The 23,391-nt window shown below is 38.1% G+C and overlaps 3 protein-coding genes across 3 annotated transcripts in view; all 3 read left to right on the top strand.

Annotated features, from left to right (window-relative positions):
• The window catches only part of LOC144503721 (titin-like), a 350,880-nt gene that overhangs the window by 119,303 nt on the left and 208,186 nt on the right, over positions 1–23,391 (top strand). The window contains exons 59-82 of the mRNA XM_078228491.1: positions 998–1,279; positions 1,389–1,667; positions 1,816–2,094; positions 2,195–2,473; positions 3,380–3,667; positions 3,915–4,193; positions 4,383–4,664; positions 4,747–5,025; positions 5,206–5,484; positions 5,625–5,903; positions 6,232–6,519; positions 7,218–7,496; positions 9,061–9,342; positions 10,629–10,907; positions 11,084–11,362; positions 11,966–12,244; positions 12,380–12,667; positions 12,920–13,198; positions 13,826–14,107; positions 14,229–14,507; positions 14,701–14,979; positions 15,114–15,392; positions 15,736–16,023; positions 16,169–16,447. Coding sequence (XP_078084617.1) covers positions 998–1,279; positions 1,389–1,667; positions 1,816–2,094; positions 2,195–2,473; positions 3,380–3,667; positions 3,915–4,193; positions 4,383–4,664; positions 4,747–5,025; positions 5,206–5,484; positions 5,625–5,903; positions 6,232–6,519; positions 7,218–7,496; positions 9,061–9,342; positions 10,629–10,907; positions 11,084–11,362; positions 11,966–12,244; positions 12,380–12,667; positions 12,920–13,198; positions 13,826–14,107; positions 14,229–14,507; positions 14,701–14,979; positions 15,114–15,392; positions 15,736–16,023; positions 16,169–16,447 — 6,744 coding nt within the window. The remainder of the gene's footprint in view (positions 1–997; positions 1,280–1,388; positions 1,668–1,815; positions 2,095–2,194; positions 2,474–3,379; positions 3,668–3,914; positions 4,194–4,382; positions 4,665–4,746; positions 5,026–5,205; positions 5,485–5,624; positions 5,904–6,231; positions 6,520–7,217; positions 7,497–9,060; positions 9,343–10,628; positions 10,908–11,083; positions 11,363–11,965; positions 12,245–12,379; positions 12,668–12,919; positions 13,199–13,825; positions 14,108–14,228; positions 14,508–14,700; positions 14,980–15,113; positions 15,393–15,735; positions 16,024–16,168; positions 16,448–23,391) is intronic.
• LOC144503957 (titin-like) lies at positions 18,022–22,276 on the top strand. Its single transcript, XM_078229122.1, has 7 exons — positions 18,022–18,490; positions 18,650–18,928; positions 19,475–19,753; positions 19,890–20,177; positions 20,449–20,727; positions 21,590–21,871; positions 21,993–22,276. The coding sequence occupies exons 1-7, from the start codon at positions 18,136–18,138 to the stop codon at positions 22,274–22,276; spliced, it is 2,046 nt and encodes a 681-aa protein (XP_078085248.1). The 5' UTR covers positions 18,022–18,135.
• Positions 22,429–23,257, top strand: LOC144503726 (myosin light chain kinase, smooth muscle-like). Its single transcript, XM_078228505.1, has 2 exons — positions 22,429–22,711; positions 22,856–23,257. The coding sequence occupies exons 1-2, from the start codon at positions 22,540–22,542 to the stop codon at positions 23,137–23,139; spliced, it is 456 nt and encodes a 151-aa protein (XP_078084631.1). The 5' UTR covers positions 22,429–22,539; the 3' UTR covers positions 23,140–23,257.

Genomic DNA, 23,391 nt, shown 5'->3' with positions numbered 1-23,391 from the left:
TTTGGGAAGTTGAATTGAATCAAAATACACGTTCACAATTTAGCCCCCATTCTAAAGCCAAATAAATTCTTCCCTTACTTTTATATTCACACTTTAAGTTCCTGTGCTTGCATTTATAATGTAAACTTTCTATAGAACTTCCTCTCATTAACCCTATTTCAACCCTTTTCTCTCTTTCAATTTTTATCTCTCAACCTTTTTCTTATCCATCTCTTCTCAAGCCCTTCTTTCCCACTTGTTTCCCTCTCTTATCCCAACTTTCTCTGAATTAGTGGATGGGATTTTCCACGCAACCTGCTGTGTGCTTCGTGGCAGCAGAGGTGGCCTGCCATTGGCCAACGCCCCTTGCCACCGGGAAACCTGTGGTGGGGGTACGATGTTGGCAGGACCATGAGATCACACTGCCATAAACATGCAGAAAGCTCCAGCCCTAGTCTCTCCTAGCGCTCCTTTCCTCCTCACCCCCAAATTTGAGAGATCATTGGCAAACCACTTAATATGCACATGGCTGGACTCACAAACGTAAATCTGGCTGTATCCTGGAACCTGCTTCTCAAATGAAGTGGAGAATTGGTTAAATGTAACTTAAGAGACTCAATTTATTTTTAAAACAAAACATTTTTAACTTTAAGACTTTTGGGTTAGTTTTTGCTCAGTTTATAAAAATTGCTCACATATTTGAATGAGCATGAATTTTCTGATGTTGCTCCAAAGTGACAATGATCCACAACATGATAGTTATGTGATGATTTGTCAACATGTAATCTTTCGAGAAAATTGTGGAAAGATTTGGAGAATTGTAACATGCGCCATTTAAAGTAAGGTTGATTGGAAATCAAAACCGATCAATTGTTTCCATCATAGTATATTTCTGATTACATGGAGATCATTTTGATTATCATTAATTTTTATTTCTCACATCCATTACCTTCAGTTGTGTGCACATAAAATCTTTGGCTTTCTTCTCATTCGATTCAATAAATTTTACATTTTATAGAGCCTCCAAAGTTCATTAAGAAGCCAGATCGCAATGTAACATTGAAAAATGAAACTTCAATCAGTCTTGAGTGTACAGTAACTGGCTCGCCTGAAATCAAAATTACCTGGTGCAAAAAGGAAAGTGAAATTCAGCCCAGTGACAACATTAAGATGTCATTTGTTGATTCTAAATCAATCCTTGAATTGATTGATGTCCGTGTTGAAGACAGTGGACTTTACAGTTGTAAAGCAGAGAATGAAGCTGGTTTTGACACTTGCAATGTGATGGTTGCAGTTAAAGGTGTGTAGTCATAAAACACATTGAAACCAAATTTGACTTTTTTTTAATAAGTGTTTCCAGCCTGGTGAGGTTCTAAATTGTTTTGCTTTGCTTGGTCTTTTTTTTTTAGAACCACCTTCTTTTAAAAAGAAACTCGAACCTGGTGAGGTAGTCAAAGGCAGCGATAGCCATCTTGAAAGTGAAGTGGCTGGTACAGGTCCATTTGATGTTGTTTGGTATAAGGACAATAAGCAAATCCGACCTAGTATAAAATTCAAGATGTTCATTGGAAAATCTTTATTTAGTCTTTCTATTCAAAAATTTGATAACTCGGATGTTGGTGAATACCAGTGTGAAGTGAAAAATGAAGTGGGAAGTTGTTCTTGCGTTACTGGAGTCAAATTGAAAGGTCAGTTATCAAATACTGATCATTTTCTTTTTAGGCATTTTCAATATTTCTATTTTGCAATTCATTCTTTTTTTGTCTGCTGTAGTATGGGTGAATGCCAAGTGTCTGATTTTATATCTAATTCATAAAACTCTTAACTTTATATCAGAACCCCCTTCTTTTGTGAAAAAGATTGAAAACATCACAACATTATCTGGAAGTGCTGCCATTTTTAGCAGCCAAATACAAGGCTCCGCTCCCATATTTGTTACATGGATGAAGGACAAGGATGAAATCAGAGAAGATGATCATATTAAAATATCTTTTGAGAATGGTATTGCTACACTGCAAATTACTTCTGTTGGAGCAAATCACAGTGGAAAGTACACATGTCAGGCCATGAATGATGCAGGAACAGACAAGTGTTTTGCCACTTTGTTAGTAACAGGTTAGTATGAGAGACACAACAATTCTGAATTTCAGTAAAGTGTCAAGTATGCAAACAACTTCTTACTTCACCGATTGAGGAAGTATGATTTTTCTTGCAGAATCTGCACAAATCATAGAGAAGCCACAGCCATTAAATGTCACTTCAGGAACTACAGCAATTTTAGAATGCATTGTTGCTGGTACTCCAGAACTGAAAGTAAGATGGTTCAAGAATAAAGCTGAATTGATATCCAGTAGGAAATGTAAAATGACGTTTGTGAACAAGGTGGCAATCCTCAGGGTTCTGAGTGTTACTAAAGAAGACAGCGGGGAATATGATTTTGAAGTCCAGAATGAGTTTGGACGCAGCAGCTGCACAACTTCATTGACAGTACTAGGTTGGTGTTTCTTTTGTTAGAACATGTCAAAATAAAATGTAGAGCAAAGAACTCAGTACAATTTTAAAATACTTTGCATGAGAAAGTTATATTTTAAATGTACTGAAAACATATTGTCCTTCTAAATATGTGCAATTGGTTTTAGACAACATCTTAGTCACATCTTCGAGTTAATGTAGTAATTGGCTTCATGGTTTGAGCAACTAGTTAAATATTACAGCATCTGTTAGTAAAACATGTCAAAATTTTAAGGGTAAATTTTAACTAGTGGGCACATTGTTGTTTCAGTGAGGGGACCAGCCATCAGATTCCTCAGGCAGGAGGCTTAGTCCATAACCCATTTTAAGTGCTAGGCTTCATTACCATATTATGACTATGCTGCCTGCCCTGAACAGGTGTCCTTCTGCATCTTGCTGGCTGAGGACCAGCACGCTATTGGGACAGGCTTATCCAACTGGCAAAACAGTAGATCCAGAGAGAAGGTAATAATCGTGGGGTTGGATTACATAGATCCCAGGCTGACAGTGTCCTACATTATTCTAGTTGAGCCTAGAAGAGCACTTCAATTCTACTGATACTACAACCTCATCTGCTGTACCACTTATAGTAATGGTGCAGAGCATGTACATCACACCTCCTATCCAGTAGCCTGTAAGATGACTTCAAAGTTCCAAGTGTATCATCAGGTCACAGTCTGCATAAATTAATGGCTGGCCTGCTTGGTTTTGGTATGCGCATCAGATTCCTTACAATAGGCTACAGAAAAATTGGAAGTGGAACAGGTTAGGAAGTCCACCACCACTATTTTAACTCCATTACCTCCTGTTTCCACCAGATGGAATGAGTATACAGCTCCCCTTTGGTATTCTAGCAGACAAGCCATTTTTATTGTTCTTTATTGGACAGATCGAATAATTGCTCCATCCTTTACAAGAAGTTTGAAGAAACTGGATAGCATCTTGGGCACATTGATGCACATGGAGTGCAAAGTATCTGGTTCTCTACCAATAAGCGTTTCTTGGTATAAAGACAACAAAGAAATAGTGACTGGCAATAAATATAAAATATCATTTGAAGAAAACACAGCACTTCTGGAGATCAAAGAACTTGAAATCACAGATGGTGGAAATTATTCATGCAAAGCAACGAATACTGCTGGGAGCACTGAATGCAGTGGATTCGTAACAGTGAAAGGTTCGAAAATCTCTTGACTCCAAACAATTTCTATTTCAAGATGCATCAAATGCTGGTTTTCCAGTTGTAATATTATCCATTTCTTCTCTTCTCTTAAACATTTAGATAAATTGTGTTTTTCACTTCTTGAAATATTTTAACACATCTTCATTGAAATGCATGGGTGATGTAACTAATATTAAACGTTTTGGCTTTATTTTTACTTTATCTGACCTTACCAAACAATATTTTCTTAAATAACTTCTAGAACCACCACATTTTATACAAGAACCAAAGTCCCAAGCAATTGCACTTGGTTCCACAGTGCAGTTTAAGAGTGTTGTGAAAGGAACTCTTCCACTGGTTGTCAAGTGGTTCAAAGCTAATAGGGAATTGAAACCTGGTCCAAGATGTTTCATTTGGAATGAAGAAACAACACACTTCTTTGAACTAATGTTAGCTAAAACCACTGATGCTGGTGTTTACAGCTGCCATCTCAGCAATGAAGCTGGTTCTGTCACAAGAACTGCCGAAGTTTTTATCAAAGGTTTGCAACTCTTGCCAGTCTTATTGGGAATTAATTTTTAAGTGACATTTTTAAATGTTACATTTCTTTCCTCGTTATCTTAAAAAAAAAGAGTAAATTTTATTCTGAGGATGATTTTTCTTATGTTTAAGAGATGTAAGTTTAGTTTGCAATTCCAGTATTCAGCTTCATCGCATTTACTTTTCTCAGAGCCTCCAAGTTTTGTTAAGAAGCCACCTCCTACAACAGCACTGAAACAGGGAGAGCTTGCACATTTTGAGTGCAAAATAAAGGGTACGCCTGAAATCACAATTACATGGTACAAAAATAACACTGAGATCCATACCGGTGAAAAATACAAGACATCATTTCAAAACACAGTGGCTGTTCTTGAGATTGCTGATGCAAGTGTGGAAGATAATGGAGAATATTCCTGTGAAGCACAGAATCAAGCTGGTGATAACAGCTGCAACTTTGTGGTTCAGGTTAAAGGTGTGTAAAATATTACCCTAAAGGAGAGTTAATTTTTGGTGTTTAATTGTTTACTAAAGGAGATTGTTATTTTACTCTTTAGAATCTCCAACATTTGTCAAGAAACTTGAACCTGTTGATGTAGTTAAAGCCTGTGATATTACCCTTGAATGCGAGGTGACTGGTACAGCTCCCTTTGAAGTTCTGTGGTATAAGGATAATAAGCAAGTTCGACCCAGCAAAAAATGCAAAATGACCTTTGAGAATTCTTTAGCCAGTCTTTGCATTCTTAAGTCTGATGCCTCTGATGTTGGTGAATACACGTGTGCAGTAAAAAATGAAGTGGGAAGTTGTTCCTGCAGTTCCACAGTCAGTTTGAAAGGTCAGTTATCGCCTATTATAAGAAAATATCTTTCTTCTGTTTACAGCGTCATTTCAGTTATCATTTATTGGAGCATGCATTGCTCAGCTATTTATACAAGCATTTCTTTACATCAAAGTTTTTTAAAATGCTTACTAAAAACAGTTAAATATATCCATATTACCATTTGTTTTGAACTAGAACCCCCAGGCTTTATAAAGAAGATTGAAAATATCACAACGTTGTCAGGGAATTCTATTGTATTCCAATGTCATGTAAGAGGCTCAACACCAATTCATGTAACTTGGATGAAAGACAAAGATGATGTCAAAGAAGATGGTAACATATCATTATCTTTTGAAAATAATATTGCTGCTCTTCAAATACATTCTGTTAGAGAAAATCACGCTGGAAAATATACATGTCATGTCAAGAATGATGCAGGAACTGAGAAATGTTTTGCCACCTTGTTAGTAGCAGGTCAGTACGACATTAGCTTATTTGTACCTTCCACTTCAAAGTTTTTGCTAATTGCAAGTGCTCTCAAATTCTTTGTTGTGCATCAACTAAGGTGAGATTCATGCAAATAATACATTGAAGAGATGTTTTTTCCTTCATAGAACCAGCCAAAATCACAGAACAAGCGCAGTCAATCAGTGTGACTGCGGGGAATCCAGCAAGCTTGGAATGTACCGTGGTTGGTACACCAGAACTAAAAGTTAAATGCTTTAAGGATGGTAACGAAATGGCACCTAGCAGAAAACACAAATTCAGCTTCGAGAATAACATGGTCAGCCTAAAATTTCCTTCTGTTTCTAATGATGATACTGCTGAATATACTTTTGAGGTCAAGAATGAGTTTGGAACAAGCATCTGTAAAGCTTCATTGACCGTAATAGGTTAGTGCTTTATTTATAAAATAAGAATTCACCAAATAAATATACAGTGTTACTTAAAAGTTTTGTTTGCAGAACAGAGAAATACTGATCGTAAGGATCATAAACATACGCAACTGTCTTATTGTTATAACTTTTTTATTGACTCCAGTTATGATGGGAGTACACAGATTAGCCATTTCAGTATTTAAAATAAGTTTTGTCGCATTTTTACTGTTGAAATCATTATGTCCTATTATAAACAACCACAGTGGATTTTACTAATTTAAAGCACTTGCAAATATTTACTGTAAGTTGACTGGCTGTGCTTTCGTCACTTTATCTTGGACAGATCAACTAATCCCCCCATTGTTTACAAGAAAGTTACGGAAAATGGATGCTGTTTTAGGATCTTTCGCACATATGGAATGCAAAGTTTCTGGTTCACTTCCAATGAGCTTTACATGGTATAAGGATTTCAAAATAATTACACCTGGTCAAAAATACCAAGTGTCATGCCAAGATAACACAACAACGTTGCAAGTTAATGAACTAGAATTTTCTGATCACGGAACTTACATTTGCAAAGCGACCAATTCAGCGGGAAGTGCTGAATGTAGTGGTATCTTAAAAATAACAGGTTTGAAAAATGAACTTGCTCTATTTCAACTCTTGTTCTAGCTTTTGCATTTACCTGCAGCAATTAAATTTCTGATTTTTGCCAGATGCCCAACAGGGGGCTGAATTCTTAAGTCCTGCCAGGGGTTGAAGTGGATATGGACAGGAGCTGAAAATACCAGTGCCCAGATCTGGGCTGGTTTTGTGGTCCTGATCCTAGCACCGGACATTTGTACCGAATTGTGTTTGGGCCAGTTAAGGCTATCCGTGCCCATGAATCGTATAGCCAAGTAGCTTTGTGAAGAGTCTTTCTAAGCACACTTATAAGAGGCTATCTGGCCTTCAACTAGATTGAACTGTTGGGAAATTGGATCCATTAGCAAGCTGGATAGGCAGTTGGAAACCTAGAGGTTTTCCCAATCTGCCTGCAGAGGAACTTCAATTCCGCCGCCACCTTCCCAGCCAATTTAGAGGAAACCCCGGTAAGAATCCCAATGAGTGAATGCACCCCCACCCCCCGCCGCCGCCGAGTACAGAACCGGTGGCTCTTGTTTTGTGCCCTGGAGGGAAGATTCAGAAAACCCAGCCTATGTAAATGCTTAAAATGCAGTTCATAATAAGGGGCAGGTCAGCTATTTTATTTTTATTTGAGCTTTATGCAATGTAAACATATACTATAGAGATCCAGTTGCATTATTCTTTTTTCCATCTGAATTTTAGAACCACCAAGTTTTATAGAAAAGCCTGTAGCCCAGGAAACTCTACCCGGTTCCACAGTACAGTTTAGAAGTGTTGTGAAAGGAACTGCTCCACTTTCTATAAAATGGCTGAAGGATGGCAGGGAGCTGATTTCTGGAGCTGACTGTTCCGTTTTAACTGAAGGTTCAACAAGTTTACTCGAGTTATTTTCAGCTAAAGTGTCTGATTTGGGTGACTATACTTGTGAAGTCAACAACAAAATTGGCAGCGCCACTTGTACAGCAAGACTATTTGTCAAAGGTGTGTATTTTAGGTTCACTTGTGGAACATTGTTAAAAATTCTGTCTTTGCCCGGTTTGAAAACTTTGCATGTTCGGTTTGTTACATGCTTTTCTCTTGTTGTTACTCTTAATGTTACTATTGAGCTTTGTGCTATCTTCCTTTGCTCTTTTATATGCTGCATGTATTTCATTGACAGCGATTTAATTATCTTCCCTGGAAACAGGATAGGAATGATGTGGAGATGCTGGCGTTGGACTGGGGTAAGCACAGTAAGAAGCCTCACAACACCAGGCTAAACCTGTTGGACTTTATCCTGGTGTTGTGAGACTTCTTACTGTAACAGGATAGGAGGCAGGGAACCCATTTAATTGCATAAGAAAGTGCAGGTTGGAAACCACTTTGCCTTTTTGTCTCACCCCAATTAAGTCTGGAGAAGAAAGGCCTGAAGACAGCCTTCACACCTGGAAACCAATTGAGGCTCTTGTGTGACTACTTCCAGGCCTAATCGCCCTGCCTTGATATTTAACCAGCAACAAGCAGCGGCCACAACATTTGGGCAATTCACGAGGTAACCCTGCCAGGTATCTTGTAGCCTGATGGAACTGGGGTCACTTCTACTTGGGCAGCCCCTTCTCAATGGAGATAGCTGTTTGAGGCATGGGCCACGTATCCCCACCCACCTATACTAATACACATCCACTATCCCAGAGAGGGACGTCCCAGTGAACCTTCCTCATTTACCGTGTTCCTGAGGCTTCATTGCTGAACCTCTGCCTGGATCTCCTGTGATAGCAGCGGCCAATGTTCCTGGTGGCAAAGCCAATACTGGAGAACTAGTGCTCCTCTGATTAGCTGGCAGCACTCGGGGGGGGGGGGCAGGAAATTCCTTCTGAGGACAATGGAGAGCCCAGGCCCAACTCAGATCCATAGAAATCATAGAAACCCTACAGTGCGGAAGGAGGCCATTCGGCCCATCGAGTCTGCACCGACCACAATCCCACCCAGGCCCTACCCCCACTTATTTACTTGCTAATCCCTCTAACCTACACATCTCAGGACTCTAAGGGGCAATTTTTAACCTGGCCAATCAACCTAACCCGCACATCTTTGGACTGTGGGAGGAAACCGGAGCACCCGGAGGAAACCCACGCAGACACGAGGAGAATGTGCAAATTCCACACAGACAGTGACCCGAGCCGGGAATCGAACCCGGGACCCTGGAGCTGTGAAGCAGCAGTGCTAACCACTGTGCTACCGTGCCGCCCCTGTTGGATTTCTGCAGCTAATCAGAGGAGCACTAGTTCTCCAGTATTGGCTTTGCCACCAGGAACATTGGCCGCTGCTATCACAGGAGGTCCAGGCAGAGGTTCAGCAATGAAGCCTCCAGTGCCTGAATGGTAGTAAATCGGGCTTGAGGAGCAGAGCATGGAAACGTCACAGTAGGGTTGCCACCAGCTCTCCAAAGGGGAGGCAAGCCCCACTGCTGCGAGCATTAAATTTCACTTATTTTCCTTTATATGTTGCATGAATGTATTCCTGCCTTTTACTGTTGTAATGAAGTTTACCACATTTTCTTCTCTAGAACCTCCATATTTCATTAAGAAGTTAGATTCTGCAGCAATATTTAAAAGAGGAGAGACAGCAATTTTTGAGTGCAAAGTAACTGGCACGCCTGAAATCAAAATCTCTTGGTTCAAGCATTATCGTGAGATTCATGCCACTGAAAAATACAAGATGTCATTTGTTGATTCTGCGGCGATCCTTAAAATCGCTGATATAAGCCTGGATGACAGTGGGGATTATTTCTGTAAAGCACAAAATGAAGCTGGCAGTGAATCTTGTGAGATTAAAGTTGCAGTTAAAGGTCTGTAAAAAATTCTGGTTACATTTTCCATTAGAAGTAAATTAGCCTTTCTGAAAGTGTTGCAAGTTCCTATTGTACACTTGTGGAATATGTGGGAATCTTGACTTAGCAGCCTAGTTTCTTTTATCTTTTCAATGGTGGAGTAGAAATTAATTCTGTGCGGAAAGCTGGCAGGCGGAGACAATGTAGACATTTTCGTCGGAAGCCGGGAAGATTTTAACTACTGCGTTTGATTCAAAAGCAGCTATTCAGTTGCTTGCTGCCTGAACTATGCCGAGATTTCCACTTATTGGTGATGTTCCTGTCAAAATCCAGTGGATGCCTCACCCACTGCCAAAGTCAGTGGGAAATGTCAAGAAAATGGAAATGCGTCCGTCTGTTAACAACTCCCCCATTACTACTGATGGGGTTAGTTAAAATTCCCCTTCTATTATTTTATGCTCGTTACAATCATTTGCATCTAGTCAAAATTTGATTTGACGTGGACTGTTGGTGCTATTGAAACCTGTAGAGAATCATACAATCATAGAATCCTACAGTGCAGAAGGAGGCCATTTGGCCCATCGAGTCTGCACCGCCCATAATCCCACCCAGGCCCTATTCCCATAACCCATGCATTTACCCTAGCTAGTCCCCCTGACACTAAGGGGAAATTTAGCATGGTCAATCTACCTAACCTGCACATCTTTGGATGAGACTGAACTATAAAGTAAATGTGAGGTTCATTTATTTTAAAGTATTTGGCACTCTTTAGTTGTCATAGTGGCACAGTGGTTAGCACTGCTGTCTCACAGCACCAGGGACCTGGGTTCAATTCTAGCCTTGGGTGACTGTGTGGAGTTTGCATGTGCTCCCCGTGTTTGCATGGGTTTCCTCCAGGTATTCCGTTTTCCTCCCACACTTCAAAGATATGCAGGTTAGGTGGATTTGCCATGCTACATTGCCCCTTAGTATCCCAAGATGTGTAGGTTAGGGGGATTAGTGGGGTAAGTATGTGAGATTACGAGAATAAGGCCAGGTTGGGATGCTGTGTTGGAGAGTTGGTGCAGACTTGATGGGCCAAATGGCCTCCTCCTGCACTTTAAGGATTCTATGATTCTATGACTAATCTGCATTAAACATTAACCGAAGGAGACAACGTCCATGTTGGTTTATTTTCCATGATTACTCATCGGACATTTTACTGAAAATCAGTTGAGAATTTTTAGTATCAGGGAGTCACTTTGCAGAACTTGGATTTTAGGGGTAGGTAATTTGTAAACCATGTTATGTGTTTATTTTTATAGAACCTCCCACATTTACGAAGAAGTTTGAACCAGTTGAGGTAGTAAAATCAACTGATGTTACTCTTGAATGTGAGGTGGCTGGTTCAGGTCCCTTTGAAGTTCTGTGGTGTAAGGACAATAAACACATTCGACGCAGTAAAAAATACAAAATGATCTCTGACGCTTCTTTAGTCAGTCTTTGCATTCTAACGTCTGATAGCTCAGATGTTGGTGAATACACGTGTACAGTAAAAAATGATGTTGGGAGTTGCTCCTGCAGTTCTACAGTCAGTTTGAAAGGTCAGTGGCAATCCAGTTTCCCTCAGTAATTTACGTGGATGTAGTGTGGTATCTGCATGTTGTCATTTTCCTGTACCCCATTATTGAATGTCTTGAAACGTAAAACATTTAATAATTAAACATTGGTTGTCTAATTATAAATTATAACAGGTTATATTCTCTTTACTTTAAACCAGAGAGACCAACCTTCGTACAAACAATAGAAAATGCAACAGTATTTTCTGGAAATCCTGCTGTATTTCAATGTCTTGTAAAGGGCTCAGTTCCAATAACTACAAGCTGGAAAAAAGATGGCAAACGTGTTAAAGAAGCTGATAATGTAAAAATGTCCTTTGAAAACAATGTTGCCACGTTGCAGATGATTAAAGTTGAAGAAAAAGACAGTGGAAGTTACATGTGTCAGGCAAAGAATGACGCAGGAACTGCAAAATGCGTTGCTGCATTGGTCGTAATGGGTTAGTAGCAAGTAATAAGCACCGGTGTTGTTCACAAGCTGTTGATCTCAGTTTCATGACATTTACTTTTCCACATAAAATTATTTTTAGGTTTATAAATTAATTTTGTGACCATCCAAGTTACCAATGTTATAACTGGCACTGGGAACATTTTCCATGTGGAGCAGTCATTATTAGAAACAAACACTCAAATATGGCACTGTTAAATACAGGATATGGTTCCTCAATCATGCTCCCTTAACATATCTCTGATAAACTCTTGGAAGAGTTCTTCCACTTCATCCATGTGACTCTTGTCCATTAACCTCATCATCAATGTTGTGGCATCTCTAAATGAGATCGTTGACTTAATTCCCAGATAGGGACAGTTTTGCCATATCAGCACAAACCATTGTGAGCTCTATGGAGACCATGCAAAGGCATTTCACATGAAACACATACAGAAAGATTGACTGATTAAGCAGAATTTTTTCCAGATTGACCCTAATTCTGAGTCACCAAACCCATTGTATGGTCATCCCCCACCAAAATGTTTTAAAATAGCAATCTTTGCACCAATATTGTACAGTTCCCCTGATGCAAATAATCTAATTCTTCCTGCAGAACCTGCGAATATCATAGAAAAAACAGAACAACTCACTGTGTCTTCAGGAAACCCAGCCATTTTGGAATGTACTGTAGCTGGTACACCAGAGTTAAGCGTTGCATGGTTCAAAAATGGAAAGCAACTGGAATCAAATAAAAAATATAAAATGAGTTTTGTGGATAAGGTGGCTAGTCTAAAAATTCTGTCTGCTGAAATGGATGACAGTGCTGACTATACTTTTAAAGTTCAGAATGAGTTTGGAGCCGACAGCTGCGATATGTCTTTGACAGTATTAGGTCAGTGATTAATTTGTATTGAAAGCTTTGACTTCATGAAGCAATTATTTTAAAACCAAATCTTATCACAAAGTTTGAAACAATTGACTTTTTAAAAAATCATTTTGTTCTTTTTCTTTCCCTTGTACTGGACAGAACAAATAATTGCTCCATTGTTTACAAGGAAATTAAAGGAAATGAGCAGTATTTTAGGATCTTTTGTACGAATGGAATGCAAAGTTTCTGGTTCTATTCCCATGGACGTTACTTGGTATAAAGAGGGCAACGAAATATCAGCGAGTAACAAATACAAGATGTTATTTCAAGACAATATGCTGTCTTTAGAAGTCAATGAGTTAGACATTTCAGATGGTGGATATTATACTTGCAAAGTGGCAAATTCAGCAGGGAAGGATGAATGCAGTGCTGTCTTAAGTGTAAAAGGTTTGAAAAATTGCTTTGTCACATTTCCTTCTTATTGATAGTCCAAGAAATGTTTATTTCTTTATCAAAATAGCCAATTGATTTTTCTTCACTTCAATATTGAAGTAACTAAATAAACCTATCAAACTTAATTTTGTTAAGTTCTTAAATATTAGCATGTACTATTCATAAAATTGTCTTCAATCTGATCATTTCTAGTAGTTTCCACATACGTGAGTTAATTAAATGTGTTTTTTCTTGTGTGAATTTTAGAGCCCCCAAGCTTTACAGAAAAAATAACATCGCGAGATGTTGTACTTGGTTCTACAGTACAGTTTAGAACTGTTGTGAAAGGAAGCACACCATTATCTACAAAATGGCTTAAAGGGGACAGGGAACTGATGCATGGTGTGGCATATTCTATTTGGAATGAAGGCTCAATATATTTGTTGGAGTTGGTTTCAGCTAAAATATCTGACGCGGGTTGTTACACCTGTCAAGTCAGCAACGATATTGATACAGTTGCCTGCTCCGCAGAATTGTTTGTGAAAGGTGTGCATTTTTTATTGAAATTCTGTTTTGTACTATACTGCTTTCTCTTTTTAGCCATCTTAATAGTTTAGAACTATCGATTTGTTTTCTTGATGGTAGATCAGCTCTCGTGGTTAGTCTTTACACTGCCAACCATGGAGAGGGGGAAGTGACAATTACCCAGCATCAGTAAATTTGGGCTGATACTCAGACTTGATATTCCTCATTTGGAATCTCTGCATTAACGGTTTGATGAAGCATCATATAATTTGTTCTGAGTTTAAAGAAGAACAGGCAAAACAAAAGTCATACATCAAATTGATTTGCATCTTAAAATGACAGAGATGGACAAGTTTGAGAAGGTTTAAAGCCTAGAATGCCCCACCCACCCCCAAAATGAAGAATAACCATTATGGTGGAGGCACTAATGAGGCACTAAGAATAACCATTATGGTGGAGGCACTACTGATAGAATAGAAAAAAGAAATTCGTACACCGTTGTAATTGAGAATTAAACTATAATAATTTATTTATAAATTGTAAATGTGCACTTTAAATGTATTCTCACTAATTACTTATACCTAAATGTTAGTTGGAGTTGCTTTTGATTATTCTTTAAATTTACTCTGACATTTATTTGGCTTCCAGAACCACCTAGCTTCATCAAAAAGCTAAACACTTCAACAATATTAAAGAAAGGAGTCACAGCACATTTTGAGTGCATTATAACTGGCACACCTGAAATCAAAGTCACTTGGTACAAACATGGCCAGGAAATTATAGCCAATGAGAAATGTATGATGTCATTTGATGGTTCTGTGGCAGTTCTTGAAATTATTGATGTTATGGTGGATGACAGTACATGCTACATATGTGAAGCAAGAAATGAAGCTGGTAGTGTCAGCTGCAGCTCTGAGGTTGAAGTTAAAGGTCTGTAATAATGCCTTCCTTGATTCGGTAACAAAATATATATTGCGGTTTCTTGAACAAGGTTTCTATTAGTTTCTGCACTTTAGTTGATCTGGATTTCTTCACTGTGATTATTTTATAGAACCTCCCAGTTTTAGAAGGAAACTTCAGTCCGCTGAGATAGTTAAAACCAGTGATATCACTCTTGATTGTGAGGTGGCCGGAACAGGTCCTTTTGAAGTTCTGTGGTATAAGGACAATAAACAAATTCGTCGCAGCAAAAAATACAAAATGATCTCTGATAATTGTTTAGCCAGCCTCTGCATTCTAACATCCGATACCTCTGATATAGGCGAATACATGTGTACAGTAAAAAATGATGTGGGGAGTTGTTCCTGCAGTTCCACAATCAGCTTGAAAGGTTAGTCGTAGCATGTTGTAAGAAAATATTTTTTTTCCGCTGTTAATAGTGCTATTTTAGTTGTCTTGTTCTCCATTGGAAAAGCAATCGCTAAGATGTTTGTGGAAGCATTCCACCTTTATATGTTGAAGCATTGTTAGAAAAAAAAACGAAAAACTAAAATATATTTACATTGCTATTTGCTTTGAACCAGAACCCCCAGGATTTATAAAGAAGATTGAAAATGTCACAACATTGTCAGGGAATTCTATTGTATTCCAATGTCTAGTAAGAGGCTCAACACCTATTCATGTCACTTGGAAGAAAGACAACGTTGGTGTCAAAGAAGATGGCAATATTAAGCTGTCTTTTGAAAATAGTCTTGCTGCTCTTCAGATAAATACTGTTGGGGAAAAACATGCTGGGAATTATACATGTCATATTAAGAATGATGCAGGAACGGAGAGGTGTTTTGCCACCTTGTTAGTAGCAGGTCAGTGCCACGTTAGTTGTGTAGTACTTTCCATTTCAAAGTTTTTACTAATTGCAAATAAACTCAGATTCCTTGTCATGCACCGTAGAGCTCATAGCAGTAATATATTGAAGAGATCTTTTTCTCCTTCATAGAACCAGCCAAAATCACAGAACAAGCGCAGTCAATCAGTGTGACTGCAGGGAATCCAGCAAGCTTGGAATGTACTGTGGCTGGTACACCAGAACTAAAAGTTAAATGCTTTAAGGATGGTAATGAAATGGCACCGAGCAAAAAACACAAATTCAGCTTCGAGAATAACGTGGTCAGCCTAAAATTTCCTTCTGTTTCTGATGATGATACTGCTGAATATACTTTTGAGGTCAAGAATGAGTTTGGCACCAGCATCTGTAAAGCTTCATTGTCTGTATTAGGTTCGTGTTTGATTTACATTTAAAATTTGACTAATTTAAATATCCAGCACAATTTAAAAGCTTTGCTTTCAAATAAGTTGATCATAAACATATATAAAGGATTCCATTGTATATTTTTTCTCATTGAGACTGAGTAATGATAAGAATATCCAAATCAGCTGATTTTAAAAACGCCTTGTTTTGAATGGACTTTGAAGTATATGTCCTTGTAAAGCTGAAAATTAAACTGTTGAAATCATCCCATCTTATTAAAAACAATCACAGTTGATTTGATTGATGTAAAGCTTTTGGAAATATTTATTCTAAGTTGACCGCTGTGCTTTTATCACCTTGCCTTGAACAGATCAAATTATTCCCCCATTGTTTATAAGAAAGTTACGGGATTTGGATGCTGTTTTAGGATCTTTCGTACATATGGAATGCAAACTTGCTGGATCTCTTCCAATGAGCTTTACATGGTATAAGGATTTCAAAGTAATAACATCTGGTGAAAAATACCAAGTATTATGTCAAGATAGTGCAACAACACTGCAAGTTAATGATCTAGAGTTTTCTGATCACGGAACTTACATTTGCAAAGCGACAAATTCAGTGGGAAGCGATGAATGTAGTGGAGTCTTAAAAATAACAGGTTTGAAAGATGAACATGCTTTACAGTTTCTATTCTATCTTTTGTATTTACCTTCACTTGTTCAGTTTCTGATTTTTCCTCGGTGCCCTGAAAATGTAAACTAAGTACTAAAGGGATTCCATTTTTCTTTCCACCTGAATTTTAGAACCACCAAGTTTTACGGAAAAACCTGTAGCCCAGGAAACTCTACCTGGTTCCACAGTGCAGTTTAGAAGTGTTGTGAAAGGAACTGCTCCACTTTCTATAAAATGGCTGAAGGATGGCAGGGAGCTGATGTCTGGAGCTGACTGTTTCATTTTAAATGAAGGTTCAACGAGTTTACTCGAGTTGCTTTCAGCTAAAGTGTCTGATTTGGGTGTCTATACTTGTGAAGTCAGCAACAAAGTTGGCAGCGCCACTTGTACAGCAAGTCTATTTGTCAAAGGTGTGTATTTTAGGTTCATTTGTTAAACCATTGTGGAACACTTAAAAGTTCTGACTTCACCCAGTTTGAAAACTTTGCATGTCTGCAAAGTTATCTTTCTTTGGTTTGTTACGTGCCTTTCTCTTGTTTGTTACTTTCAATGTTACTATTGTTTGTGTGTTGTTTTTCTTTATTTCTTCATGTTCGTAGGCGTTGATTTTATGTTGTCCCTGTTTGTTGCTGCATTTTTACCTTTGTAATGAAGTTTACCACGTTTTCTTCTCTAGAACCTCCATATTTCATTAAGAAGTTAGATTCTGCAGCAATATTTAAAAGAGGAGAGACAGCAAGTTTTGAGTGCAAAGTTACTGGCACGCCTCAAATCAAAGTCTCTTGGTTCAGGAACCACCGTGAGATTAGTGCCAATGAAAAATACAGAATGTCATTTATTGATTCTGTGGCAATCTTTGAGATTGTCAATGTAAGCCTGGATGACAGTGGGAATTATTCTTGTAAAGCACAAAATGAAGCTGGCAGTGAATCTTGCGAGATTAAAGTTGCAGTGAAAGGTTTGTAAAAATTCTGGTTACATTTCCTGTCAGAAGTAAATTAGTTTTTCTGAAAGTGTTGCAAGTTCCTTTTGTGCGCATTTGGAATAGTTGCGAATCTTGATTTTTAACAGCCTAGTTTTATTGCTTCGTTTCAATTGTGGAATAGAAATTCATTCCGTGCGGGAATCTGGCAAATGTAAACTATGGCAGCATTTCTTCACTGAGGGCCCAGGGAGACCTTCGCCGGAATTCACCTGCCACGGATTCGGAGGGGGTGAGAGGTGGGTAACGGAAATGTCCGTTGACCTCAGGCGGAATTTCCGGTCTCGCTCAAGCAAGGCCGTACATCCTTCCCCTTAACTTTTGGATCTGATTTGATTGTGGCCACTTGACTGTTTGGAGCAGTAAGCGACAACTGGGGGCTTCCTGTGACAAGGCATCAGGTGGGGGAAGATAGACTACTGTGGAGCGATGGTTGCAAGGTGTGTTATATCTGGCTTCTGACACCGGGCAATGCCACATAGCATCAGCAAGATAAACCTAGGAGGAGGACTGTGTGAGATTCTCAGATTCCCTGAGAGATTCTCTGCTGAAGGGCGAATCCAAGAGCAAAGACTACAGACCACCTTTCCGAGGCCAGTAGAAGTTTCTATTATGGAATCGCTTTTGGATTATCTCGAAAACGCTGCTATCTTCCTGACAACTTAACCTGGAGAATGGCCATTGGAGTCATTTCGCATCATCCTCAAAAGAAAAATAAAATTCCCATTTGGGTCCCATGCATATAATTGGATTCCAATTTGTGTTTATCGGTCAGATTTCAGCTACAGTCCAATACACATTTTTCTCCACCCAAAGGATTGGTGTTAAAAATGGGGAACTGGCAAGAGCGGACCTGGAAATGAAGATGTTCGATTTTGACTGCTCCCTTCTTTCCTGCTGATGGGGCACAGGGAAAATTCTCTGTAATCGTACGCATCTGGGAAAATTTATAAACATTGAGGACTAATAACACCATTGAAGATTGTGCATATGGATAAAACAACAAGTGTAAAAGTGTACTTGAATAATTCAATGATAGCTGAAAGAGAAACTAGCCGGATGTTGGTTTGTCTCGCGCATTAGCCATTGCTCTTTAAAAATGAATCTCAATTCTTTATGTCATTTATAATTGTTGGAAGTCAACTTGCTAAACCTGAGATTTATAAAACATGTTATCGTCTTTACTCTTTAGAATCTCCCACATTTACGAAGAAGCTTGAACCAGTTGAGGTAGTAAAATCCACTGATTTCACTCTTGAATGTGAGGTGGCCGGTTCAAGTCCCTTTGAAGTTGTGTGGTATAAAGACAATAAACAAATTCGACACAGTAAAAAATACAAAATGATCACTGATATTTCTTTAGTCAGTCTTTGCATTCTAACGTCTGATAGCTCAGATGTTGGTGAATACAAGTGTACGGTAAAAAATGATGTTGGGAGTTGCTCCTGCAGTTCTACAGTCAGTTTGAAAGGTCAGTGGCAATCCAGTTTCCCTCAGTAATTTTAACTGGATGTTTGTTATTATGTTCTTATGAGGTATTATTGAATACCTTGAAATAATTTTTAATCATTAATCATTGGCTGTGTAATTATAAATTATAACAGGTTATATTCTCTTTACTTTGAACCAGAGAGACCAACCTTCGTACAAACAATAGAAAATGCAACAGTATTTTCTGGAAATCCTGCTGTATTTCAATGTCTTGTAAAGGGCTCAGTTCCAATAACTACAAGCTGGAAAAAAGATGGCAAACATGTCACAGAAGATGATAATGTAAAAATGTCCTTTGAAAACAATGTTGCCATGTTGCAGATTATTAAGGTTGAAGAAAAAGACGGTGGATATTACATATGTCAGGCAAAGAATGACGCAGGAACTGCAAAATGCTTTGCTACATTGGCAATATTGGGTTAGTAGCAAGTCATAAGCACAAATCATTATCCAAAAGTTCTCAATTCATAATATATACCTCTCCAAGCAAAGTTATTTTAATGTCAAAATTAAAAATGACAATGAGAACATTTTCCATGTTGAGAATCCATCGTCAGGAACAATAGTTTCCCCTGATTACTGCCAAAGGTATGACTCTGGCAAATACTTGGAAGAGTATCTCCACTCCATCCCAGTGGCTTAATTGAATTTTCCTCATCTGTTTTATGAGCTCTGTCAACGAGATTGTTAATATAATGCCAGAATGGGGCAATTGCTCTCCATTGAACACAAACCCATTATGAGTTGATTTGAAGCCGCCCAAACTCATTTCACATGGATCACCTACAGTCCTCATGCAGACTGACACCCCTATTGCAGCAGCCTTTACTGGATTTAAACCCAACCCATGAGTTATCAAATCAATTCTACATGTTGCTGTGCCCATGTTAATTTCTTAACATAGAAATCGTAACACAATTATTGCATAGTTCTCCTGATGGAAATGGTCTAATTTCTCCAACAGAATCTGCGAATATCATAGAAAAGACTGAGTCATTTACAGTGTCTTCAGGAGACCCAGCCATTTTGGAGTGTACAGTAGCTGGCACACCAGAGTTAAGCGTTGCATGGTCCAAAAATGGAAAGCAACTGGAATCAAATAGAAAATATAAAATGAGTTTTGTGAATAAGGTGGCCAGTCTAAAAATTCTGTCTGCTGAAATGGATGACAGTGCTGACTATACTTTTAAAGTTCAGAATGAGTTTGGAGCCAAAAGTTGTGATATTTCTTTGACAGTATTAGGTCAGTGATTAATTTATATTGAAAACTTTGATTTCATGAAGCAATTATTTTGAAAACCAAATCTTATCACAAAGTTTAAAATAATGGACACGTTTTAATTGATCTTTGTGATTTTTCCCTCCCTTGTACTGGACAGAACAAATAATTGCTCCATTGTTTACAAGAAAATTAAAGGAAATGAGCAATACTTTAGGATCTTTTATACGAATGGAATGCAAAGTTTCTGGTTCTATTCCCATGGATGTTACTTGGTATAAAGAGGGCAGCGAAATATCAGCTAGTAACAAATACAAGATGTTATTTCAAGACAATATGCTGTCTTTAGAAGTCAATGAGTTAGACATTTCAGATGGTGGAATTTATACTTGCAGCGTGGCAAATTCAGCAGGAAAGGATGAATGCAGTGCTGTCTTAAGTGTAAAAGGTTTGAAAAATTGCTTTGTCACATTTCCTTCTTATTGATAGTCCAAGAAATGTTTATTTCCTTATCAAAGCTTTTTTTTAAAAAAAAATCAGTGCAATAGTGATGTAACTAAATAAACCTATCAAACATCCCTTTCCTCATTATTTTAAGTTTGTAAATTTTTGAATATGTTAGCATGTACTATTCATAAGATTATCTTCAATCTGAGCATTTCTTCCAGTTCCCACATACATGAGTTAATTAAATGTGTTTTTTCTTGTGTGAATTTTAGAGCCCCCAAGCTTTACAGAAAAAATAACATCGCGAGATGTTGTACTTGGTTCTACAGTACAGTTTAGGACTGTTGTGAAAGGAAGCACACCATTATCTACAAAATGGCTTAAAGGGGACAGGGAGCTGATGCATGGTGTGGCATATTCTATTTGGAATGAAGGCTCAATATATTTGTTGGAGTTGCTTTCAGCTAAAATATCTGACGCGGGTGGTTACACCTGCCAAGTCAGCAATGATGCTGGTACAGTTGCCTGCTCCGCAGAATTGTTTGTGAAAGGTGTGCATTTCTGTATTTATTATTGCGCTTATGTTTTATTCTATACTGCTTTCCCTGCTTAGCTATTTTAAAAGTCTAGCACCATCAACTTGTCTTCTTGATGGTTAGTCAGCTCTAGTTGTACAACTTTACACTGCCAACCAGAGAGAGGGCTGTGTCATTTACCCAGCATCAGTAAATCAGGGCTGATACTCGTTCCTTATTTGGAATCTCTACAGTTTTGACATTAACTGTTAGATGAAGCATCATGGGTGAAGGCTGACATTTAGGTAATTGTGGAAAGTTCTTTCTTAGTTAAGGAAAATCTCAAATAAATAAGGTTTAAAGTCAAATTGAATTGCACCATGAAAGGACAGAAAAGGCAATTTTGAGAACTTTTGAAGTCTAGACTGCCCAGCTCTCAAAGTGAAGAAGAACAATTATGGTGGAGGCAGCAATGGGAAAAGCTGGTCATATATCTGGTTTCCTCCCGCAGTCCAAAGAAATGCAGATTAGGTGGATTGGCCATGCTAAATTGCCCTTCGGTGTCCCAAGATGTGTAGGTTAGATGGATGATAAATGTATGGGGTTGCAGGGATCGGGCGGGCAAGAGGGCTTGTGCAAGATACTCTGTCAGAGAGTCGGTGCAGACTTGATGGGCCGAATTGCCTCTTCTGCACAGTGATTCTATACGTGAAAAAGGAATTTTTGTTTGTTTTACCCGACACAGAGCTCTCACTGAGCACTGAACTATAATTTTTTTTAAGTTGTAAATTTGATCTGTAAATTTTTTGTCGCAAATTATCTATAGCTAAATGTTAGTTTGAATTGGTTTTGATTATTCTTTAAATTCATACTGACTTTTTAACGTTTTGGCTTCTAGAACCTCCTAGCTTTGTTAAAAAGCTAAACACTTCAACAATACTAAAGAAAGGAGTCACAGTGCGTTTTGAGTGCATTATAACTGGCACACCTAAAATCAAAGTTATTTGGTACAAAAATGGCCAGGAAATTATAGCCAGTGACAAATATATCTTGTCATTTGATGGTTCTGTGGCAGTTCTTGAAATTATTGATATTATGCTGGATGACAGTACATGCTACATATGTGAAGCAAGAAATGAAGCTGGTAGTGACAGCTGCAGCACTGAGGTTGAAGTTAAAGGTCTGTAATAATGTATTTCTTAATTCAGCATCAAAATATATACTGTGGTTTCTTGAGAAAGGCTTCTATCAGTTTCTGCACTTCAGTTAATCTGTATTTCTTTACTGTGATTACTTTATAGAACCTCCCAGTATTAGAAGGGAACTTCAATCCACTGAGTTACTAAGAGGTAGTAGTGCCACTCTTGAATGTGAAGTAGCTGGAACAGGTCCCTTTAATGTTATGTGGTCTAAGGATAATAAGCAGATTCGATTAGGTGAAAAATATAAGATGGTCACTGAGAACTTTTTAATTAGTCTTCACATTTTGAAGATTGGTGCTTCCGCTGCTGGTGACTATAAATGCACAGTAACAAATGATGTGGGAAGCTGCTCCTGCAGTTGTAGTGTCAGCTTGAAAGGTTAGTTACATTGAGTCTGGAAAGTAATTTTGCTCATAATGTTGATATTTTTACAGAACAGTTCCAAAAAAATTTTCTATTACATATTTCTATTTTATTATCATGCTTGAGGACAGAGGAAATAATTCATATTTATTTGTCTGCCTCTTTATCTGAACCAGAACCTCCCTCATTTATAAGGAAGATTGAAAGTATTACAATAGTTGCTGGAAATCCTGCTGCATTTCAATGTTTTGTAAAAGGGTCACAGCCTTTATCCATAAGTTGGATGAAAGATGATGATGATATCAAAGAAGATGATAACCTAGCAATTTGTTTTGAGAACAATACTGCTATCCTGAAAATTATTGCTGGTGAAACGAAACATGGTGGGAAATATATCTGTCAGGCTAAAAATGATGCAGGAATTGAGAAATGTTTTGCTACATTGACAGTCACAGGTTGGTAGAGAACACTTGTGAATCTTGTTGCCCAACTTGTGAAAGTCAGTTGCTGCTAAGTTCAAATGTATATTACTCGTGAAAAAGCAGCACTCCTTTAAAAAGAATAAACAATGACTCAGCACAATATTTTTTTCTTAACAGAACCTGCAAAAATTGTTGAGCGAGCAAAGTCACACAGTGTAACTGTGAGAAATCCAGCAAATTTGGAATGTACTGTAGCTGGTACTCCAAACCTAAAAAATAAATGGTTTAAAGATGGAAAGCAGATTACACCCAGCAGAAATTACAAAATGAGCTTTGAGAAAAACATAGCCAGTTTAAAGATTCTGTCGGTAGAGAAGTCGAGTAGTGGTGAATATACTTTTGAGGTGCAGAATGAATTTGGAGTCGACAGCTGCAAAGCTTCCTTGACAGTATTAGGTTAGTATTTTAATTTGTTGTGAAAAGGAATGCAGTTAAGGCATGAAATTAGACTTGGTATTTTAGGCTACTTTTACATCTTAAGCTTACAGATTGTGCTCTATATTGTACAGATCAATTAATTGCTCCAACATTTACGAAAAAGTTAAAGGATATGGGCACTTCATTAGGGTCTTTCATGTCCATGGAGTGCAAAGTATCTGGCTCTCTTCCATTGAGCATGCATTGGTATAAAGATGGCAAGGAGATATCAGATA

Source organism: Mustelus asterias, chromosome 14 (genome assembly GCF_964213995.1).
Source record: "Mustelus asterias chromosome 14, sMusAst1.hap1.1, whole genome shotgun sequence".
In the NCBI taxonomy this organism is placed as follows: domain Eukaryota; kingdom Metazoa; phylum Chordata; class Chondrichthyes; order Carcharhiniformes; family Triakidae; genus Mustelus; species Mustelus asterias.
Note: the sequence above shows the minus strand (reverse complement) of the source record. Positions and strands in the feature narration are given on the sequence as shown.